At 39.2% G+C, this 25,213-nt stretch overlaps 1 protein-coding gene across 1 annotated transcript in view; it reads right to left on the bottom strand.

Moving 5' to 3' along the window:
* Positions 1 to 2,017: 2,017 nt before the first annotated feature.
* LOC140477238 (transient receptor potential cation channel subfamily V member 6-like) overlaps positions 2,018 to 25,213 on the bottom strand; it is a 110,390-nt gene continuing 87,194 nt past the window's right edge. Inside the window, exons 16-21 of the mRNA XM_072570785.1 lie at positions 24,737 to 24,935; positions 22,522 to 22,723; positions 13,757 to 13,896; positions 11,390 to 11,550; positions 4,612 to 4,675; positions 2,018 to 3,076 (exon numbers count right to left, since the gene is read on the bottom strand). Coding sequence (XP_072426886.1) covers positions 4,641 to 4,675; positions 11,390 to 11,550; positions 13,757 to 13,896; positions 22,522 to 22,723; positions 24,737 to 24,935 — 737 coding nt within the window. The 3' untranslated portion in view covers positions 2,018 to 3,076; positions 4,612 to 4,640. The remainder of the gene's footprint in view (positions 3,077 to 4,611; positions 4,676 to 11,389; positions 11,551 to 13,756; positions 13,897 to 22,521; positions 22,724 to 24,736; positions 24,936 to 25,213) is intronic.

The raw sequence follows: 25,213 nt of genomic DNA, 5'->3' as shown, positions 1-25,213 counted from the left end.
ACTTTTCCTCTGTGTGGGAGCAATCCGTCCATTCCCAGGTAAATTTCTGTCCTGCAGCCTTAGTAACAATTTTTACTGAAATGGTGATTGTGGAGAATGTAACCAGGACCAGTAGTAAAGCCAGTTGGATTGTATTCCAAGAAGTGAGATTTCACACTGAAAGATTACATGCAGCAGGTGTCTGCTGCTTTGATCTGTGCTCTTGGCAGACATGGCCTCCTGCTGGTACAGACTCTGGAAATTCACCCCAAAATTATTCCCCTCTAATTTTCACAGTAAAGTCACCATGATGTTATCCAGCCTCATAATTCATGTGACTGTGGGGGTACATGAAGAAATGGAGAAATCTCCATCCCAAAATAGTGCAATTCTCAGTAAAACTAATGCTGTCACCACAAGAAACGACAATAATGATGTATTGCCAGCAACATTATCAGTTTCACATTCTTTATGCATAAAACAAAGATCGAATACATCAGTTGAAGAAACCAAGTTATTATTTGCAAATGAAAACTGACGCATAAAGTTGGATAGTAGCTCTACATATCTTTCATCATAATTGCCACAGAAATCCTGTTTGCACTTCTTCCTCCAACTCTTCCATAGTTTTACTGATATTTTGGTAGTCATGAGAACCTTCATGAAAATTGCTTTCTTTGCCTATCTTCTTAAGCTGACACAAAATTAAGGTCAAACCTGGGACCTTTCTTATGCATTGTTCTGTGCCATATTGAGCGCATCTACTGCTCTGGAAACTGGGGAATTCAGAGATCTTCCATGTGAAGTATTCCTCAAATGAAATTATCACAATATTTCCCCTTTCCACTTTCCTTAGCAGACTAAAGCCAAGCAATTCTTTAGGAATATTAACAAATTACCAACTCAACACAGTATAGACTTTATTGGTCAATAAAGTTACTACATTTTGCACAATTTTTCACATAATGAAGCTTATTTCTACAATTATAAATGGAAAGTCACAACTTTTAAAGATATAAAAGCTAGGTGGCTTCAAGTGATAATGTACAAATCAGCTCATGATATCTTACAAATTAACAACAATTTGCATTTGTATTGTGTTGTCAACATAGTACAACATTCCAAGGTACCTCACAGGAATGTTATGAAACAAAATTTCACACTGAGCCACTTGAGAAATTAGAACAGTCACAAAAACCTAGTTCAAAGGGATAAGTTTTAAGGAACATCTTAAAAGGAAGAAAGAGAGAGATAGAGAGGCAGTTATGTTTAGCATTGAGGCAGCTGAAGGCACAGCCACCAATAAAGCAATGAAAATTGGGATGTGCAAGAAGATGACACCTTTTAAATATGTATTAAAAAATAAAACAGTTATTTAACAATGCTTTTCAATATCTGAGTATCCAAATTATGCAAAATCAATGCATGGGAAAGCAACTTCATCCCAATTTTATAGATAGGTAATTTAACATGTTTTATGATAAGGAGACCACAATCAAAGCAAATCAGCTGTAACTTTATACATGTTTCTGCAGCTTTAGTTCTTCTTAAACATGGAACATAAATCCCCCCCAAATTTTAATGGATTCTATTGGTTTGACATTTCCCTCAGCATTTTAAAGATAATAAGTTGAGTTTTGCGAGTTCTCCTCAGTGCACTTCAAAGCTCTTAACTCTTAAAAGCACAGAAGTAAAGACAAATTATTCTTCAGAGATATGACATTACGGGCCCATAAACTTTGTAGTCCAGTTTATCATCCAGTTGATGAAAACCAGGACTATCAACCAATAAGATTATTCCTTCATCTTCCTGCCATGATAGTGATATCTAGGAGAAAGTGAGGACTGCAGATGCTGGAGACCAGAGTTGAAAAGTGTGGTGCTGGAAAAACACAGCAGGCCAGGCAGCATCCGAGGAGCAGGAGAATTGACGTTTCGGGCATAAGCCCTTTATTCCTGAAGAAGGGCTTATGCCTGAAACGTCGATTCTCCTGCTCCTCGGATGCTGCCTGGTCTGCTGTGTTTTTCCAGCACCACACTTTTCAACCACGATAGTGATATCCCATCATAAACATTGTCTTGGAGATTTCTGTACTTGTAGTCAGACAGATATTATACGCAAATCAAAATTTCACTCCAAAAGCTACTTATGAACATTTACTACTTCATTTGTGCAGAAAATCAAAAGATAGTTCCGTTCTGGGATAATTTTACCTGAGGAAGAAAGTCAGACATTTGTCATTAAATGTCTTCCAGGAATGTAATTAAATGCATAGGTCTCTAAATAATAACTCTCAAGTTCGACAAAACTCAGCTAATCAAATTTATTTGACTCTTACCAAAAAATAGCCCACTACACTCAATGGCCAGAAATCATTGGTAACATCAGAACATGAACCTTTTAATTGAGAATATAGTTGAGTGGGGATTGAGTAGAGAATAGATTGGAATCTCCTTTGATATGAAAGCACTGCATTTAACATTTATTTACATTTAAATCTTTTGGATTCAGCATTTCCTTATTAAAGATGCATTAGTGTCTTAGTATCTTTGAAAATACACATTAGAATTGTAGTTTTTGCAAGAAACTCCAAATATCTCATATCTTGAAGTCATTGGCAACAAAAATTGGGAGAGATATAAAGTGGGCTGGTCATTTGCTATTATCTATTTTATATTATCACACCAAGCCAAACATTATCTCCAATCTCTTTGGAAACTGTATTTGCAACTGCCTTGCAAGAATACTTTACTAAACATTTTGGTGTAATGTGTTGGTAAAGTTCCATAGCTTAAACTAAATCAAAGCATTGCATCTTAAATCAAAAGATGTTTCTAAAATTGAAAGGGCCATGGTGAAAGCTTAGTGCAATAACATGTGATGCTGTAATTAGTAAATCTTTAAAGTATTAATCTTTTATTCTTAAGTACACAGTTTGCATATACCTTGCACAATCAGATGTTTCTACAGAATGATTTGTGTTGATGTTTCTTTTGCAGCATTTTTTAAACCAGACTTCTTGATCAGATTCCTTTTCAAATAGAACCTCTCAGTTCTCATCACCACGATGAATTAATTGCTTACTTGCCAAGGAATCTTTCGGAAAAAGAAAAAAGATGCAATCATGCAAAAATGGAGTACTACTTTGAGTGATATATTGACATACAGTGACTTGTTTATAGAGGTAAGCAAGCAATAAATAAGATCAGGTCAAAAATATGACTTGACTAACTTAGAGAGGATCCATGACAGATTTAAGTTTTTTTTTCTCTCTTGAAGTACAGTTTTAACATCCTGCAGCATGCTAAGTCATTAAGCCAACAATGCCAGTTAAATATATGAATATATCTGCTTTATCTACAGTAGCAATGTTCAACACAATACTTCTTTAAATCCCAACATACTAGAGTTCAGTGCATTTTGTTGGCAACATGTCAACATGTTTAGAATGTTTTCCTTAGTGTAGGAAGTTTAGACTATATGGGTGATGAACTAAAGGATTGCCTAAATATTGATTGGGGTGAGCTTTGGGAACTGTGGAGCTACACAGGATAGGAGGTAGACTTCTCTTTAGTAAATGAAATGTTGAGTCCTCTCTTCTGTGTGGTGTGAAAGGTAGGGTGGTTTGCAGAAATGGAACTCACACTGACTATTGTTTCCCTCATTTCACTTGCAGCCTGTGTATTCAAAATTTCAACGAGCAAATATCCAACAGTTGTTTTGTTCTAGTACTTGTTATGTGGGTGTCCTGTTGCATCATGTTGCACATGTAAGTGGATATATTCTGTCGCCACTAAAAGGAGGAATAAGGCAAGATAATGGTCTGAGAGGTATCCTTTCATCAGGAGCAGGCCATGTAGACCTGGAGTGGATTCAGGAAAATGGTTGAGACCATCAAGGGGTTTCTAGACTTCTTTCCAGAAAGGATGGAGGAGGAAATATGACCAGATTGGGTGCATTGGCATCTGTTCAGTTGCATTCTCCCCAACACTCAGCTGTCATAGATGGCTAGAATTAATGGAGACACTGCAAGCATATCCTACTGAACACAAAAATTAAGAGCCAGAGGTGGCCATTTGACTTCTGTGCTTCTCCAACATGTGATATGATCATGGCTGATCTAATTGTGCCATCAACTCCACTTTCTTGCCCATAACACTCAACTAGGTAAAAACAATGACTGCAGATGCTGGAAACCACATTCTGGATTAGTGGTGCTGGAAGAGCACAGCAGTTCAGGCAGCATCCAAGTAGCTTCGAAATCGACGTTTCGGGAAAAAGCCCTTCAACTCCCTTGCCAATCAAAAATCTATTGGTCTTAAAGTAGGATCCTAAGGATTACAAGATTTCTAAGGTTTAAGAGATCTATTTTCTACTAGAGCAGAATGTAATCTGATAATCATGCATTAGTTGCAAATTTTGGCATGCATGCATTTGAAACAAAATTCCTTCAAATTTCTGTGAATAACACAGCATCTCTTAAGCACTGTTCTGCACTGAAGTAAACTGGGCCCTATTTATTGCATACCATGTGATCATGTAGGAGAATTCCATTGAATGCTGCAGAAGTAACAAGTTAACAAAACCAGAACTCTACACAGCATAAACACAAAAACAGTAAATACATTTACCATTTGTGACTGGGATCCTGGATATCCCCTTATGTTTTATGAGATGAATGAGTGCCACTGATTCCTGAAAGATAATTTAGAAGAAAGAAAGCATTACAATAAAAATGAATGTTTATTGTTGAAGATCAGCAACCGATTTGTGGTACATTACAAATAGTGTTGAATGTTATTCTCAGAAATATGAAATACTCAATATTGTTTAAATCACCCATCATCGCTATAGCAAATTGTTTCAGATTGAATAATGAACTGCATAGCATCCTGATGAATTTCTGCAAAGTATCTTGATGAATTTCTGCAATTCATCTCATTCTGCAGTTTGAGCCAAACATGTTCTATGTACTTCAAGCTAATGGCTGTGCATGAAATCAAAGGAAAGTGAAGTAGCAAAGAGGATTGATGAAGACAGAGCAGTGGACATGATCTATATGGACTTCAATAAGGTGTTCAACAAGGTTCCTCATGGGAGATTGGTTAGCAAGGTTGAATATCATGGAAAAGAGGGAGAACTAGCCGTTTGGATACAGAACTGGCTTGAAGGTTGAAGACAGAGGGTGGTGGAAGAGGATTCCTTTTCAGACTGGAGGTCTGTGACCAGTGGTGTGACACAAGGATCAGTGCTGGGTCCACTGCTTTCTATCATTTGTATAAATGATTTGGATGTAAACATAGGAGGTAGAGTTAGTAAGTTTGCAAATTACACTAAAATTGGAGGTTTAATGGACAGCAAAGAAAGTTATCTCAGAGTACAATGAGATCTTGATCAGATGGGCCAATGGGCTGAGGAGTGGCAGATGGACTTTAATTTAAATAAATGTGTGGTGTTGCATTTTGGAAAGGCAAAGGACATATACATTTAATGGTAAGGTCCTGGGAAGTGTGGCTGAACAAAGAGACCTTGGAGTGCAGGCTCATAGCTCCTTGAATGTAGAGTCGCAGGTAGACGGGACAGTGAAGGTGGTGTTTGGTATGCTTTCCTTTATTGGACAGAGCCTTGAGTATAGGAGTTGGAAGGTCATATTGTGGCTGTACAGGACATTGGTGTCAGAAAAGATTTACAAGGATTGAGGAGAAGCTGAATAGATTGAGACTGTTTTCCCTGGAGCATTGGAGGCTGAGGGGTGACCTTTAGAGGTTTCTAAAATCATGAGGGGCATGAATAGGGTAAATTGACATGCCTTTTTCCCTGGGTGGGGGAGTCCAGAAGGAGAGGTCATAAGTTCAGAATGAGAGAGGAAAAATTTAAAAGGGATCTAAGGGGCAACTTTTTTACACAGAGGGCGGTGCATGTATGATGCGTGCCAGAAGAAGTAGTGGAGGCTGGTACAATAACAACATTTAAAAGGCATTTGGATGAGTATATGAATAGGAAGGGTTTGGAGGGATATGGGTCAAGTATTGGCAAATAGGACTAGATTAGGTTTGGATATCTAGTTGGCATTGACAAGTTGGACTGAAGGCTCTGTTTCCATGCTGTACATCTCTATGACTCTAGTCCTTAGAGCAATGAAGCGGCTACAGTCAAGCAGCAGCACCACAGTCAGCCAAGGGGACCATCTTATTCTGCTCCAGGGGGTTGGTCATTGTCAGTCAGATTCTTAGTGCTACCAGAGACTAGGGATCCATATCTTCACAGTGCAGTGATTGTGGATATGTTCAGTCCTGCAGATCAAGTGCAAGCAGTCTAGGGATTACTGTTAGGTCAGTCAAGGAGCTGTTGAAACCAGTCCAGGAGGGTGGAACAGTTTTTATTGTAATGAAACAAAGGAAAGAATCTAGTATGATGTGGCTAGTGGTGATGTACGAGCAGGTGACATTATGAGGTGTATAGTGGTTGTCTTCAAAAGGACTGCCCTCCTGTTTACCACCCTGTCCACCAACATCTCAGGTCCCTGTCCGCAAAGTGGGATACAATCTTCCCTTTTACTTGAGCTGTGTTGATTGTTGAGGCTTGACCAGTTCAGTGTAAGGCCAGTTCCTGTCTTGCAGTGTCTGATGTGCTATGCATTTGGGCTTCAAAACATGCCACTAGAGGCATGAGAGCTGGAAGATGCTGGCAGTAGTAAATACTTCTGCCTCTCTGGCTGTGTAATTCCCCTGCCAGTTACATAATTAATGAGGTGGAGAGTAGACAATTTCAGGAGAAAGCTGTTAAGAGCCATGGCAGAGCAGGCAGTGTAAGCCTAATTTGACAAAATATTTTACCAGAAATTGGAAAGTTCAGCCCTTAGACTCTATCTACAATCGGCCACAAGTTGAAGTGAAGGTCTTATAAAGCAGAGGATTCTCAGCAAGTGTTTTTGTTGTTAAATATCTAGGATATTGGTTCTCAGGTGAACTTTAGATCTGGAACAAGTTGGTTGAATTATGTTTTGCAGCTAGTTTCTGAGTATACCTCACAGACCCACTGATGACTGATGGCTCTGTTGGTTCTTCCTGCTACTAGCTCTGAACTTGAGCTTTTTTTTAAAAGCAGAAGTAGTTATCTCACCATATCACTGTTAATAATTTCAAGGTTTTTTTCAAATAAGGTGTTGTGTTAATGTTCATTCCTTTTCCCTGCGCTGTGAGTTAACAGTTCTGAAATCCACCCTTCTAGTGTGGATATGGGAGGTCATCATGCTAAAACAGGAAGTTGAGAGTGGTCTTTCACATCCATCTGAGTTTTTATTTTTCCTTTTACCCTAAATAATACATTGAAGTAAGGATGGAACTCTGTATTCTTTTTATATTAGCCCATTTTATGAATTCCATCGATAGCTGTGAGATACTATCACTGTTGTCATTCAGTTAGGTATTTACTCAATACTCAATACTGTCGATAGTCCAAATGGTAAAAGTCACATGATTTGCAGCAGCCATCTTAACAACTTCTGTGTGTCCATTATTTAAAGCAATGACTCAAAGCATTTAATATATTGGCATGACAGCTCATCTAAATCTGTAAGAAACCAACGGCAACCTGCAAAAATGGGAGTTCAGCTATTTGTATTGATTTTGTGCTGGAAATGTGGTACTGTGGAAGATGGAGAAAACCCCCAAAAAATAGTCTGTGTGAAACTCAGGCTGGGATTCTGTTGGACTAATGGATGATCTCGCTTACTAGTTGGGAAACCAGTAAGGAACCTTCTACAGTACATCGGGGATTACCCGACTGAATCAAGTGTCCTTCAGGCACTTAAGTGTTCATTGTCCGGAGATCTGTGTGATTGAGGTCCATGGCTGCAGCAGGTGTCCAGCCTGCCATTAGCTGCTAGCCAATTGGTCAGTAGGAGTAATGGTGGCCGGTTGCAATGCACCCGCCAGAAGTCCAGGATCATCACGAAACCCTGGAGCAAAGGTGAGTGACGGCAGGTTGGAGATTTCAGGGTGGGGTTGCAGGAAAGGGGGGAAGGGTGTTTTAGGCAGGAAATGGCTTTCAGCAGACATGCCCCCAACCCTCACAACCTGACAATTCCAATTCCCCTTGATCTTTTCAAACTTAAGAAGGTTGGCTGGACATCCTTCCAAGGGTACAGCTTTCAATGTCTGTGCTGGTGTGCTTCCAGCAATAAATATCCTGAAAATCTTTGCAACTAAACCCAGTGTCCAGGTGTAATGTTGCGAGAAACAGATAGATTCTCAGGAAAATTTTTAAATAGACACTTCTTGCTATTTATGCTACTCTTTTCGGGATGTATTCCATCTCCTGTAAACATTACAAATGAAAACTAAGGAGAAACTGAAAAAATATTCAGGCTAATAAATTTGTTAGTGTATTGTCAGACAGTGAGGAAACAATAGTAATGAGAGCAATTAGTCAATAATGCCAGAGCAATGTGCGAAATAGAAGATGTTTCTGACTGGAAAGGTAACAATCTCTGCAATGGCAGCTACAATTAAATAGCAAAAGCAGCATTCTAAGTATGGGCTGTCACTGACTGAGCAAAGCAAGGACAATATCAGAGAATATCCTGGATATCATTATTGGTGCTCATTGCTGAACAGAACACCAGGTCAATTAATGGAAAGACATTAAAGCATTTCCTATACCCACAACAGGATCCTCTTTCCCCATGAGGGACTTTAATGCCAGTGCCATCACCACAGTTTCTCACAACTTCTTCCATTGTGGTATGAGGAAATCTGATGCAGGCAGAAAAGAAAGACTGAAAATAACTCCAAGTTTGGATAGTCCCTCCTTACCTACTCCAATCATATGTACACAGCCAATAGGAAAGGAGCTGTGTGTGGTAACTCCTGCTGCCCAGAGATCTAAAAACAGGTGGCAAACTGACAGAAGATCTCGCAAGCCCATTTTGCTGTAAAATATCTTGATTTTGATAAGGATCATGACTAAGTCCACACCTCTCCACCCCAACCCATTTTGTCTTCTATTTCTGTTGAGCTTTGCTATGGCCATTCTTACAATCAAAACAAGCTACATAAAATCATCACACTGTGGTTACATTTTCCCTTTCAGCAGAGTTACAGAAATGTCTCACTGGCAAAAGAGGTGGTTACAGGATACAAAAACTTTTCCACTAAGAATATTGACAAATTAATTTATAATAAGTGGATTAAAATAAAGACAGTAAAGATTGCCTTAAAATAGGGATTAACGTATGTTTGCACAGCTGGTTCAGATATTACTTCCCATCAGCCTTTAACCCCCTTCACCTGTGTACTTAGTTCATCTTCATTCCTCATACAGTACCTAAAGCATTGACTGTCATGTTTATAAATTTTAAACCTTCCATCACCAATTGAGTATCTACTCTTTATGGACAAAATGAGTACCCCATCTATGTCCCATTGCCACAAATCCTTACCTTTGACTATCAGCAACAGTTTTAAAATTAACAAATGATCTGACATCATTTGCTAACAAAGGGTTCCAAACGTCTGCAAAACCCTTTGTGAGAAAAATTATTTCAACTTCAGTCCTGAAGCTCCAGCTTTTTTTTTGACTATGGCTCAAGCCCTATATTCCTTAACTAGTGGAAACAAGTTCTCCAATATCCACCCCATCTTTTCTCTCTTAATGTCTTGAATTTGTACTATTTCATTATTCACTAACAATTGGAATCTAGATGCAAAAATCCACCATGGTTCCTGCTATGCTCAGTCTCATGGTCAGTATGTCATATGCTTTTAGAGACATGCTTACATTATCATCACTGTATCATAGCATGTAATTTGAGGGTATGATAGTCATGGAACTCTATCATACATCAGATCACTTGAAGCAGGCACCCTACATGTTCCTCTATTTACACATATGTTGACATATGTCTAAGGAATGCAATGTTTTACATAATAGTTGTAATATGTTCAATTCTTCAATACCATAATTTGCTGTTTATGTTGTTATGGAAATAATATAAACATTGCTGCATCAGGTAAAACAGCCTGATGGAGGCAAACTCACGCCAACAATAACCAGTGCCAATACTACTGCAATAAATTACTTCTTACTATCCTAGAGTGTTTTTGTAATAACATTTCTCATGTGTATTCTGTCATCCACGCTTTGGCAATTGTGTTTGTCTTTTGACTTTCTCTTCAAATTCCCTAGATTTTTCTCCTTATAAATTTGTTTTTTAACACTCATCAATCATAACATGGAAAACCTGCCTGACTTTAATTCTCTCCCAGTCAAAATTTATCAAAAACAATTTTGACATATTCTAGCAAAAACAACTTAGTTATTAATAGCTACCATGAGTGTTCCTCACCTGTCCACTGTAGTCTCTAAAAATATTTATCTCACAAACATTAAAAACATGGAAAATGCTCCAAATTGAGCTGTGGACAAATGCATCTTTGAAAAGACAATCAGGAGCTATAATATGGTTTGAGCTCTTTCTCCAAATAGCTGCAGTGGCCCCAAAATGCAGATCTGAAGGAAGCAATACCCAATCAGATTCTAGATCTTAATTATTTCTCGTTTACCAATATCACCAGTCAGAGACAGGCAGAGCGATAGTCACAAGTAGAGAGAGAGAGAGAGACAGAGACAGAGACAGAGACAGAGACCAAAAGAGACAAATGTACAGAAGATCCAATGGAGTAATAGAATGATTCAGATAATGGAAGAGTGAGGAAGAGTCAAGTGAAGAGTAGAAAGAGAAAGAGAAAACCAACGCAAAAGAGACAACATTATGAAAGGATTTGGGAAGGGAAGCTAGGAAGTTGTAAAAGAGATGGAGATAATTCTGATATGGATGAAGGGAAACCTTCAAATCGTTTGATTTATGATGATTTTTGTTGGTACTTCTCAAGCTAACCAACACATCCACTTGGAGCAATACTGCAAAAATGCCACTCATGTACTGTATTACAACCAACATAGTGCATGAACATAGTTTCTAACCAATATTATTTTGTAATTCAGATCACAATTATGGGTACCTTGAAGTTCCCTCTTAGTCTGAACAATATCAACTAAAACCCAACTAAGATTATACAAATATTGTAAATGCCAGAAATCTAAGTGAAATCACAAAATAATGACAATACTCATCAGGTCCAGCAGCATCTATGAAGAAAGAAACAGAGTCAATAGACTGATCACCCTGGAAACTTAACTATGGGTCTCTCTCCAAGGATGTACCAGAATTACTGAATGCATCCAGGAAAATCTATGTCTTGTAACCCCTATAGAGGCCCCATCATTTTCATCATTCACCACAAAATCATTTGAACTCTACACAGTTAGTGTTCCAAGTAATTATTTTCAATAAATGAACACAATCTTCCTTGCAGATGATTTTCTATAACTGTGTTAATTTATTACCAGCTCCAATGTGCTTTAGAATGTCATGAAGCAAATCTTGCGTTCTCTGTAATTCACTGGTGAATTTTTCAGTAGCATTTTCCTGTTGTTGATAAAGGGCTGAAACCTTCAACTGCAAGTTTGAAATCTCTTCATGCATTGCTATATTTAATGTCATGCCACTGAAAAAGAAAGAGAACAAATGATAACATTTCAGTCAATAGCAGCTTTGTCTTTCATAAATGCTCTACAAAATAAATGAGGCATTGTATTACAATGAGATAATTAGAAGCTAATGAGGTGGTGTAAAGTAAATAAAAGTGTGCAAAAGTAATTGAATTAGTGGAAAGTAAATGAGATGGTGGAATCTAAATCAAGACAAAATGTAAAGTGTTGCAATTTAAATGAGGCACAACATTTTTTAATAGAGTAGTGCAATATAAATTAGTTGTATAATGGTAATGGAGCAATATATTTTTAATGGGGCAACCTCATGTAAATGAGGCATCCTAGTGTTAATGATGTAATGTAACATAAATGAAGCTGTGTTCATATTTTGGATCTATAAGAAACTGCTACAAGAGTAATATTCACTTGTGCTCCCTCACGATTTTCTGAATGCTGGGGCTACTGGTTATAGGCTTGATATATGCTTCCTATTGTCACTGCTTTCCAAGCACACATCTTCCCAGGCATCTGAAATCATTGCCTCAACATTAACTTCTACCCAAGATACACAAGAGCGCAATGGTGGGCAAGGCAATTAATGCACAAAATTAGTTGTTAAGGACTTAAATACAGGGAAAATGCCCCAATTTGCTACAAATACCAACACACCCACTTGGAGCAAAACTGCGGAAATGCCAGTCACGTACTGTATTACAACCAACATAAATACATAGTGCACGAGCATGGTTTCTAACAAATATTATTTTGTAATTCAGATCACTATTATGGGTGCCTTGAAGATCCCTCTTAGTGTGAACAATAACAATTAAAATCCAACAAGACATTGTAAATGCTGGAAATGGTGGGCAGTTGGAGTGTTCAAGCATCTTGACATGGAAAATGTAATTAGAAGTCCAAATTAAAATTCACTACTCTCACATGGGTTTCCCTGGAAACTCAATGAAAAAGGAGGTGATGACAGCCAGCTATGGAAAAGATCAGATTGTCTATTTTACAGCACTCCTTGTGGGCCAGTCACTCCAGGGCATCTCCAACCTTTCCCTGCCAATCATGATCTTTTTGTTTCTTGTGCTGATTGAGATAATTGCTCCTCTTCCCAGCTTAAGTAGAGAATTAAGTCCCAGAAAAAAGAATGGTAATGTGTAGAAAGTAATAAATTAAATTCAACTCTACAGACAGGAATAATTATTTGCTTTTATATGGCAACTTTAATATCGATAAATATCTATGTACTTCACAGGAATCGTATTGAACTGGGTGGCATGGTGGCACAGTGGTTAGCACTGTTGCCTCACAGTGCCAGAGACCCGAATTCAATTCCTGCCTCAAGCGACTGACTGTGTGGGAGTTTGCACATTCTCCCTGTGTCTGTGTGGGTTTCCACTGGGTGCTCCGGTTTCCTTCCACAGTCCAAAGATGTGCAGGTCAGGTGAATTGGCCATGCTAAAATTGCCTGAGTATTAGGTGTAGGGGTATGGGTGGGTTGCGCATTGGTGTGGACTTGTTGGGCCGAAGGGCCTGTTTCCACACTAAGTAATCTAAAAAAAAATTTGAAAATTTACACTGAGTCATATAATGGAATATTTCATTTGGAGACCAAAAGCTTGATCAAAGAGAGGTTTTAAAGAGCATCTTAAAAGATGAAAAGAGAAATAGAGAAGTGGACAGGTATAAGGAGGGAATTTCAAGGCATGTTTTCTCAGTAACTGTAGGCACAGATCATCAAATGTTGAGAGACTGAATTCAATGCGCAACAGACTCTAAATGAAGACACATATTAGTTTACTGCCATCAGATATCAGAAAGAAGTACTTGACTAAAAGACAAATTTAAATATTTAATTCTGTATACTGTCTCCTCATCTATCACAGTTATGTTCCCATGCGGATCCTGCAACAATTTAGCTGTGTCATTGCAGGGTGACAAATATCTTCCAATATAGCAACCATAGAATAGGATGGAAATGCCCTAAGAACCACAACAAAAAAAGGCTATTGTGACTATTTTTAAATTAAATCAAACATCTAAATGATTCCTAATTATGCAGTTATTATTTGAGAACATGTACAGAACTACTACCATCTGAAGAATGTTGAACAATCACATTTGATGCAAAATTGAAAACATGTAAACATGGACTTAATACAACGGTGCATGAACAAAATCAAGAGAAATTGAAAATTAGGGCCAGTTACTTACTCTTCTGAATCTTCATCTTGACTTTGGCTTTGGCTGGTGCCCCAAAACCTTCTAGAAAGTCTGCTTCTAGGACTCTGCTCATATTCAGCTTTCTCCCATTCTTCCATTTGTAATAACTTTGTGAGATTATCTATATCTTCCTGAACAGGGATATCAGAGATTGAGGTTGAAATGAAAGGTATTTGTAACAATAATAAAACTAGGTCCCTTATATCAGGTCAGTTTTGTTTTACTTAGAAAGAAAATATTGAGGAAATTGGACCATGCAGTGGATTAAGCCTCCAATCTCAAATTCAGAATAAAGGCTGGTTAAGTAGTTTAAAAAATGAGATTGAGATTGAAGAATGTCACTGGGGCAGATAAATCCTGCATTTCATTATGGAATCACTGTGTGAGTGCTCAGTAATAATACTAGTGAACAAATTAGAAAGCATTTAATTCTGTGGGTACCAGCATACCTTGACTTGATGAATAGAAAGTGAGTGGAATTCAATACTAATGAAAATGCAGAAGAATCAATAGTGAATTGATAGAGTTCTTTACATGTCATCTGATTTTCCAACCTCTTGAAGTCAGTACAGCAGAATTCAAGGAAAGTGTATTATATTGCTTGTCATTGGAAAAATAACTTAGCATTGATTGCTGCTGATTCAATATTGTCCGACCAGATCTACATTTACTCTGTTCGGTCCCAACAATGTACATTATGCCCAACCTAATAAGAATTCTCCAAATAAACTGAAACAGTTTTTAATTTCCCTTACCAGCTATCCTTTTAGCTTATTAGCAAGGTTGTCAAATTAATATAGAATTGTGACAGTCTTGTGATCTGGACCCATGTTCACAACAAACTAGGTTAGAAATAAGAATATAAAAATTGTTCAGAGAATAAGCCAAGTTCCAATAAATCTGTCTTTATCACTGATCTCAAGCTGACACGCTTGTCATCTCATCATATCTCTGAATTTAGTCTCTCTCCAATATCCCCAAGCATATTTTATTTGGGGATCACGGGAATCATGGGAAAAATTATATTTTTTTTCATGGAATCCAGATTTCACTCATGGACCAGCATTTATTGCCCATCCCTAATTTTGGGCACTTACGAATCACTGGAGGCAAGACCAGGCAAGAATAGCTGATTTCCTTCTCCAGGTGAACAAAGAAATTTTGTTCAAAACAATCAAAATTTTGCAATGGGTATCATTGGATCAAATTTTGAACTGAATTCAAATTTCACCATCTATATCATGGTGAGATTGAACCCATGACATCAGGATATTAGCCTGTGTTTCTGCATTACTAGTCCAGTGACAATAGTGCAACACCACTGCCTCCTCACCCGTATGAGTTTGAGACGCTGTTAGTGGATCTCTTGTTCGAACCACAGCATGTGGTGGCTTTGCACAACTGAATAAACAGTTAAATGTCTGTCATATTGGCATGGAATAGCACTCACATAGAGAATATCCCAAAAAAGGAAGCAGGAGACAGTGAGGACTGCAGATGCTGAGATCTGAGTCAAAAAGCGTGGCACTGGAAAAGCACAACTGGTCAGGCAGCATCCAAGTAACAGGAGAATCGACGTTTTGGGCATAAGCCCTTCATCAGGAATGTGGGGTGGGGACAGGCTGAGGGATATCAGGGGGTGTAGGTGGGAATGGGGTGAGTGGGGATGTGACTACAGTGTGTTTTGGTTTTGGTCTCAGACCACTGCCTGCGTAGTCACCGTTGCGGTTGTTTTTACGTATTTATCAACTGCAAAGTCAGATCGAACCTCCACGTGGTTCCCCCTAGTAACGACCGAAACGAGGAGGCTCTGGACGGTGGCGATTTTAAGCTGTTTGTTGGTGTCTTAGTTGAGTTTTATCAGTGTTTTACCTGATTTTACTTATACTTCTGCGCCACGGGCGGTTTTATCGTTTTACCGTTGTTTGAGCGTTACTCGGATTAGGCCGGCTAATACGATCTGTTCCTGTGAAAGATACGAGACGGCTGTTGACTTTTTCGGTCTGCGAGAAACAAATTTGGTTGAGGCGTGTATGGCCGATTCCAGAATATCCGGTTGGGTGGGAGACCGGGTAAACAACTGCCCCGCACGGTGGCTATTGGCGGCTCCGTGTGCAAAATGTGCTAGCCAAAACCAAACTAGACAATCCGTCTCAACCCAAACACAGACGGATGAGACCGTAAGATTTATTCCGGCTAGGCTATCCTCGGGCAGGCACGGGGAAGCCGTAAAAATAGTCCAGAATAACCAGGACAATATTCGAGTGGTAGGATTGATAGAGAAGGTCCCTCTTCAATCAGGTCCATTCAATAGCCGGACAGTTTTTAACTCGAATTTTAAAGGACCGTTTGATTTTAGTCGAAGCGGAGTCGTAGAGAGACAAGATGAGGGAGAAAAGGAAAAGATTATTCACCCATTAATTAGAGAAACCGATAAATTGGAAATTATAATTAATTACCCTATAGAGGATTTTAAGTGTAGTTATTGTAAGAATATTTACAATACTACGGGGTTATTTAGAAAACATCTTAAAGTATGTCGAGGGATTAAGTCGGTCAGGGTAAGGTGTAATAAATGCAAGTGGGAGGGTAGTTATCAGGCAGTAGCGTGCCATTATCCTAAATGTAGTAGAGGGGAGGCTGAGAGTGTAGGAATGAGTAATATTAATAATAAGGGTCAGGAAGAAGAGGTAGAGAATCTTTATCAATGTGAGCTTTGCCCATCGTAATTCAAAACGGCTAGAGGTCTGGGGCAGCATGAGAGACATGCGCACCCGAGTCTAAGAAATGAGAAAAGAAAAAGGGGTAAGGTAGAACGGAAGGAAAGGTTAGACAATAAGGAAGGTAATAGAAGAGGTGTGTGGTCCATTGAGGAAATTGAAATGCTGCAAAGATTGGAAGCGGAATTTGTTGGCTGTAAGAATATAAATAAAATGATTGCGGATAGGATGGGGTCCAAGACTGCCAAACAAATTTCGGATAAGAGGCGATTGATAAATAAAAAGAAATCTAGCAAGAAGGATTTAAATTTGGAGGAGTTCCCTGACGACAGTGATGAAGAAGAAGGAGAGGATAAGGATAAGGATAGAAATGAAAATGAAGTACTGTCCGATAGTGAAAGAAGGGAAGGTAAAAATCAGGACATTACGAAAATTAGAGAATGCCCAAGTGGCTCAGTTATAGATCTGATAAAGATAATGGAAGAAGATTTGAAAACAAGTAAGAAAGGTGGTAAAGAATTAGATAGTATTATGGATGAGGTAGTGGGTAAGTTAGTTAAGAGAAAGGAAAAGGGTAGGAAGAAGAATAATGATAGAATTAATGCTACAGAAAAGGATAATGGTCGAAGGAAATTTAAGAAGGTAAATAATGCTTCACGGAGATATAGTACAAAGAAAGGTAAATTTAAAGAAGCACAAGTCTTGTATAAAAATAAGAGACAGTACTTGGCAAGAACCCTTATGGGAGCCCCTGTTAATAGTAGATGCCCCCTAAGTGAAAAGGATTTAGAGGTGTATTTTAAGGAGAAATTAATGACAATTAATGATAAGAATAATTTGAGGGGCTTTGCCAAGTACAATAAATTAGGAGAGGAACCCCTGGAGAGTGCCCTAACGGGTCCGGTGGCGGTGGAAGAAGTTGATCAGGCCTTAAGGGCGATGGATGTAAACACCGCTGCAGGACCCGACGGGGTAACCTTGAGGGAGATTATTAATATTTTTAACAAAGACAACTTGTTACTGCCTAGGCTATACAGTATTTGGATGCGTAGTGGTAGGATCCCAACAAGGTTAAAAATGAGTAGAACAATTTTGATCCCAAAAACGAGCAGTGAAGATAAACTTCGAGATATAAATAATTGGAGGCCAATTACCATCGGCCCAATCCTGCTCAGATTATTTACTAAAATCGTCGCGGGTAGATTAAGCAAGGTAATAAACTTGAATAAAAGACAGAAAGGCTTTATGTCGGGTATCTCAGGATGTGAAGAGAACATTAAGATCCTAGAGAATATCATGAGAGGCGCAAAAAAGAGAAAGAGAAATCTAGCAGCAGTATTTATAGATTTGGCAAAGGCGTTCGATACTATAGGACATAAACTAATTATTACCGCTTTAAAAAGACTTCAGCTGCCGGCATTATTTATTAAATTAATAACAGATTTATATAATAATAATTCTACCCAAATAGAGGGGTCAAAATGTAAAACTGGGAATATTCCCATTTTGAGGGGAGTAAAACAAGGTGACGCTTTGTCACCTATTTTATTTAATATAGTAATGGACCCTCTATTATGCACAATAGAGGAAAAGCAAAACGGTATCTTCTTAGGGGAAGATGGTAAGAGCGGTCATTGTGCGACGCTAGCGTTCGCTGATGACATTGCTCTACTCAGTCAAACATATGAGGGGATGAAGTGTAATTTAAAATGGGTAGAGAAATTCTGTAATAATACCGGTATGGAAATTAATATTAACAAAACGAAGGGCTTTTATCTTACCCATAAAAACAAAACCTTTGTATACAACGATGTAGTAAAATGGAATATTAATGGTGGGGAGATTCAATTTATAGAACCTGACATGACTGATAAATATCTGGGGGCCAAAATTGACCCATGGGTAGGAATCAGTAGTGCGGAGTGGGAGAACCAACTAGAGATATGGATAAAGAGTTTAAAGAGTTCACCTTTAAAACCCGGCCAGAAATTTGAAATTTTAAAAACGTATTTTATCCCAAGAATGTACTTTTATCTAATTTTATCGGAAGCCTCTTTTAATCATCTTAATAAACTAGATAATATTATTAAAAATGCGGCGAAGGAAATTTTACATCTGCCTCAATCGATTACGGATGGGGTGTTATATGCAAAAGCCCGTGACGGTGGCCTGTCATTAAATCGATTGACAGTATTCATACTAATTTCGATCATGAGGAAGTACGGTACACTGCAGAAATCAACAGATGAAATACTACATGCCTCATTCCACTTTGAGGGTAGTAGTTTGAAGGAAAGAATGCAGAAGATGAGCAATTTAAAAGCTTTGAAGAATATTTGGAACCCAGGATCGATTGTCGGAGATACTATGACGGAAGAAGAGAATGAGTTGGAGGAATTGTCTAATTCGAACTATGCAAATTGGAGGACAGTTGAAGTACAGAGATGGATGGCCCTCCCCTGTCAAGGAGCGGGCGTACACTATTATAACAACGATAGTATCTCGAATAATTGGTTGAAGAGAATGGATCATATGAAAACGTCGAAAGTGATTAATTCATTGCTTTTACGAACAAACTTGTTTCCAACAAGAGCGACGTTAGCGTATGGCAGGCCATTCAGCGTGAAAAGTTGTCGTAGATGTAAGGATTCCTCAGAAACTGTCACACATATCTCCGGATGGTGCCCTTTTGTTAAAAATATGAGGATAAAAAGGCATAACAGAATAAGTGAGGAGCTAGTGAAATATATTAAGAAACATGGGTGGACAATCTATATCGAACCCAGGATTAAAGATGAGGACGGGAAACTCTGGATACCGGACCTCATCGTAACGAAAGAACAGCAGATAATCATTATTGATGTGACAGTTAGGTCCGATTTTCAAATAAACTCCCTCGAAGAGGCATGGGAGGAGAAGACAAATAAATACAAACATCTTGAGAAGGAGATAATGAACCTTACAGGTAGAGGAAAGTTATCCTTCTATGGGTTTGTGATGGGAGCCCGAGGGAAATGGTACTCTAAAAACTCAGAGTTGATGAAGACCCTCGGGATTGAGAAACATAGATCCTTCGCCCAGAACATTACCAACTTAACCCTGTCTTTAACCCTTGAACTCTTACGAATTTTTATGGACTTGTAACAACTCCGTTCGACTTGTGATCTTAGATCTTTTTAGATTTTAAGATATTTTAAATTCTTTTAATTAGTTTTAAATAGTTTTAGTGATTTTAGGTCGATTGGCCAATTTTAAGTTTTTGGGTTTTATTAATAAAGATACTGTGTTTTAGGTCACATAAGTTAATTGGTGGAGGGTAAATTGGTGTAAATTAAATAAAGAGCACGCTACAATCAACAAATGATGAGGGGATACCTAGTCGAAATGGTTGATAGCCCTCTCTCATTTTGTCCCTTGCTGAGTATTCTGCTTCACAATGGTATTTTAAATTTTTTTATTATTTTTTACCGTCCCCATTTTAGATCTTCTGGCTGTGGTTTCGCTGGATAGGGGTTTTCAATTTGTCGACGAGCGACTTTTAAAACTCGAAACGGACACGATCCATCATGAATGGTGAGTGCAAATAAATAGCTGGGAAGGCAATAGTTAGATGCAGGTGGGGGTGATGGTGATAGTTTGGGGGAGGGTGGACTGGATAGGTGGGATGGAAGATTCACAGGTAGGTCAGCTCAAGAGGGTGGTGCTGAGTTGGAGGGTTGGATCTGGGATGAGGTGGGGGGAGGCGAGATGAGGAAACTGGCAAAATCGATCGACGTTGATGCTGTGTGGTTGGAGGGCCCCAAGGTGGAAGATGGCTTGGATTTGGCGGTGGAGGAGGCCCAGGACTTACATGTCCTTGGCCAAGTGAGAGGGGAGTTGAAGTGGTCGGCCACAGGGCAGTGGGATTATTTGGTGTACGTGTCCCAGAGATATTCCCTGAAATGTTCCATAAGTTGGCATCCTGTCTGCCCAATTTAGAGGAGACCACATCGAGAGAAACAGATGAGGTATTTGGATGTGCAGGAAAATCTCTGCTAAATGTGGAAGGATCCATTGGGGCATTGGACGGAGGTGAGGGGGGAGGTGTGGGCTCAGTTTGGCTCAAAAGCCCTCCAGCGGAGCTCCTCCACTTCCCACACCTCCACGTTTGAACCCCACCCCTCCAACCCCAACAAGGGTAGAACACCCCGACCTGGTCCTCACCTTCCACTCCACTAATCTCTGAATACAGCGCATTATCCTCCGCCATTTCTGTCACCTGCTATCAGACCCCACCACCAAAGATATATTTCCATGCCCACTCCTATCGGTATTCTGCATCGTTAGGCCCATGCCCCCTACCAACCCACACCCAGCACCATCCCTTGCCACTGCAAAAGCTGTAAAAACTGCGCCATCTCTCCCCCCAACTTTCATCCAAGGCCGCAAAGGATCCTTCCACATCTAGCAGAGATTTTTCCTGCACATCCAAACACCTCATCTACTGTGCTTATTGCTCTCGACATCGGGGAGACCAGGGCGCCAAATTGCGAAACATTCCGATGTTTCAAAACGATGATCTTCAACGTACAGTATCATGCTAGCCTGTTGCATGGCTGCATTTGTAGTTGCATTGTCGTACACCCTGAAATAAGGAGCTTCAACAATTAACAAACGCACGTCAGGCAAATCAATTACAAATAGAAAAATGTAAGAAAGCCTGGGTAAGAGATCTCCCTCATTGCACAGAACAGATCACCACATCATTGATTCTACTGCTGCTCCGCCAACCTCTCCCCAACCCCTCTACACTGCTCCTCCATTAATCACTTGAAGGAAGGTTCTGCATAAATATAACCAAATCATTGCTATTTATGATGCAACCTGCATGTCTTTCCTTTGACCCTTACTACTCTGATGAGTATTCCTGTACCATATTGACAATTAATGTATTGCTTAAACCAAGTTTCCCAAAACTCTGGGTAATGATCGCACCAACAATTGGAGTCATGAGTTCCCCTTCACCTGAGGCAGCAGTGCTGATGTTGAAATGGTAACTCCAGTAGGTCAGCCCTGGAATTGGATTAAATGGTGTGGATGAAAGAATAGAACTCTGAAGTCCATTACTGCCTACATCAGAATCTGCAAATTGATTGTGGAGAAAACCATTGCTCCTCTCTCACAACCCCTCTCTACTGTCATAACTCTTTCACCCACTTTGAGGGAGCATCTCTGGAACACAAGCACCAAACAATCCCACCACTGTATGGTCGACCACTTCAACACCCACTCCCACTCCAAGGACATGCAAGTCCTGGGCACGTACCTCTGCCAAATCCAGGACACTCAAGACCTGGAGGAAAAATGCCTCAGCGTCCACTGTATGACCCTCCAACCACACAACATCAGTGTTGACTTCACCAGTCTTCGCATCTCCCCTCCCCACACCTCATCCCAGCTCCAACCCTCCACCTTGGCACCACCCTTTTGAACTGTCCCATCTGTCCATCTTCCTTCCCACCTATGTGCTCCTCCCTCACCTCTGACCTATCACCATTATCCCCCACCTGCATCTACCTATCACCTTCCCAGCTACCTCACCCCCCACACCCCCTTCCCCACCCTTCTATTTATTTCTCAGCGCCCTTCCCCCCCCCCCCCCAAACACCCCCACATTCATGATGGAGGGCTTATGCCTGAAATGTCGATTCTCCCTCTTCCTGCTCCACTGTGCTTTTCCAGTGCCACATTTTTTGAATAAGGAAGCCATCAGCTTTAAGGCCACTTTTACCACCACCAATTTTGAATTTAAAAATGTTAAAAATTGAATCAAATTTCAGATTGATGCGAAATGCCTGGAGGCCTTCAAGTAAATTTTCACTTCTATAGCTTGTTGGTTTGGACTGAATATGAAATTATTCCCTTAAGGGCAAGCATGTTAATCCACTGCAATATTAAACTCCCCATTAGTCTAATTTTGAGATGTAAACTGCAGTTTTTCAAACTTTGATGCACTCAGTTTGAACAAGCACGATTTCATTCAAAGATTTACACTACCTTTATTTGAATGGTTACTTTTTTGAGATCATCTTCTTGATCTATTGTCAGGTCATCATCAAAAAATATTTCTAAAGGTGCACATGAGTTATGAATATATTCTTTGAATGTATTCTTTCTTTTCCGACTGAGATGATCTTCAACGTACAGTACCATGCTAGCCTGTTGCATGGCTGCATTTGCATTTGCATTGTCGTACACCCTGAAATAAGGAGCTTCAACGATTAACAAAAGCACGTCAAGCAAATCAATTACAAATACAAAAATGTAAGAAAGCCTGGGTAAGAATTTTCCCTCATTGCACAGAACAGATCACCACATCATTGATTCTACTGCTGCTCCACCAACCTCTCCCCAACCCCTCTACACTGCTCCTCACTTGAGGGAAAGTTCTGCATAAATATAACCAAATCATTGGTATATATGATGCAACCTGCACATGTCTTTCCTTTGACCCTTACTACTCTGATGGGTGTTCCTGTACCATATTGACAATGAATGTATTGTTTAAATCAAGTTTCCCAAAACTCTGGATAATGATTGTACTAACAATTGGGATCATGAGTTCCCCTTCATGGAAGGCAACAGTGTTCATATTCAAATGGTAATTCCAGTAGGTCAGCCCTGGAATTGGGTTAAATGGTGTGGCCAAAGGAATAGAACTCTGAAGTCCATTCTTGCCTAAATCAGAATCTGCCAACTGATTCTGGAGAAAACCATTGTTTCTCTCTCACAACTCCTCTCCACTCTCATAACCTTCACCCAATTTGAGCTCTCAACTTGCCTCCATTCCCATTTTCATAACAAATTTCACTACTTACACACAGCCGCTCTCACAGCAATGCCCCACTTATGCTGTCATATGACCCTATCAATATTTTTCAATATCACAATTGGCTCTCAAGATCTTCCAAAGTATATCAGTACCCTAAACCTTAATGGTAAGAAAACATTGGGTCTAAAATATCTAGTAGCCCCTATAATTTTCAGTCAACAACTTGCATTTATACTTTGCCTTTAATGTAGTAAAATATCACCAAGATACACAGGTGCTCCTATCTTTCAAGAATACACACTCTATCATATCCCACAGAGTATTTACAATCTTAATTCATACATTGAATGTAATCCTGAAACCCATTTATAAATATCTATTTAGATTTTTTTGGCAAAGCTGACTGACAGATTAAATTGCTATTGCAAGGAGTATGATTTTGTAATGCAGAATGCAGTCACTGGAAAATACTCTTTTTTGTTGTAATATTGGCAATAGTTGTGAATCTGCTTCCTACAATTCTGAACTCATGGTCTAATTTAAATACCTATCTTACATCTCCATTATTTATGCTTTAGCAATTTAAACCATCATGGATATTTTCCTCCGCAATTCTCTTGACTCTACTGAAAAAACATTCCACTGAAAGTTTTTACATTGCTTCGAGTGCTGGAGAGTTAACTTTCTAATTTTCTTTTGAATCCTGGGAACATGGTTGGACTGGTTGTACCAAAAGATCTGTTTCCATGCTGTGTGACTCTATGACTATATTTTAGCCGTTGATTAAAGCATTTTTGGTATTTCCTCCCTCTCTGCTTATGCGCTGCTTTGTAAATTGTCATGGAAATGTCATGCATTCTATGACATTCTGTAGTTTTGAAAATGTCCTTCCAGGAAGTCAAAACAAGGTTGGACCTTCACTATTGCACGTTATCTAACAGTACAATCAAGGAGCATGACAAACAATGGAAACAAGCACATTACAATGCCAATCTTCCATCTATACCTATATCTATGGAATGGGTTTATACTTGTTATTTAGCTTTCTTACTTCTTTTCTAGCACTTTCATTTGTGAATTGTGACTCATTTGCTGCATCTTTCGCAAATTTACTCCTTGAATTCAAGATATTGATCATTGTTCTGATGGTCGTGGAAGTACTTGGAAAACTCACTATTATAAGCCATTCTATGAGGGGGTCATTACAGCCAAAACTGATTGTATTCTCTCTTGTTAGTCACTGAATGCCCATAAACATAGTCAGGATCAAGAAGCTGAAGCCTTTTGTACTTCTAATCCACAGATTCTGAGATCTATCATACCACCAGCACTGTCACCCAAGGCATGTGCCATTAAGCAAAAATCATTGCATTTACCCAATGACCTTGTAACATGACATGTGACTCCTTTACAACTTAAATATCTTTCATAAAGACTTACCTTTGGAACGTGTCAGATAGCAGTGCAATTAGAAGATTGATGCAGAGAATGCTTGAGACCCCAAGAAACATTCCACAGAGAAAATATGCCATGACTGGATCCTGGACATACATATCATCAAACCGATAATCATCAACCAATGTAATACGAAAGACAGTAAACATCATCTGGGGCAAAGTTGTCATGTTTGATACTAGCCCTACAAGCATAGAAATGATTGAAAATAACAAATCATAGAAAAGTTAAAACACAGAAGGAGGCCACTTATTACCAGATAATTGTCCAGTTGTCTTTGACAGCCACTGACTGTGCATTCCAGACCATCCATTGCATAAAACAAATTTCCATGTCATTGTGCTGATATTACCAATCAGCTTAAGTCTGGGTTTTCTGGTTCTTGATTCATCCACTGACTGGAACAGGTTCTCTCCATCACTCTGTCCAAACCCCTCGTGAATTTTGAACATTTTTATGAAG

The sequence above is a fragment of the Chiloscyllium punctatum genome, chromosome 5, assembly GCF_047496795.1.
Source record: "Chiloscyllium punctatum isolate Juve2018m chromosome 5, sChiPun1.3, whole genome shotgun sequence".
In the NCBI taxonomy this organism is placed as follows: Eukaryota; Metazoa; Chordata; class Chondrichthyes; order Orectolobiformes; family Hemiscylliidae; genus Chiloscyllium; species Chiloscyllium punctatum.
The sequence above is the reverse complement of the archived record's forward strand: the minus strand, read 5'-3'. Positions and strand labels throughout refer to the sequence as shown.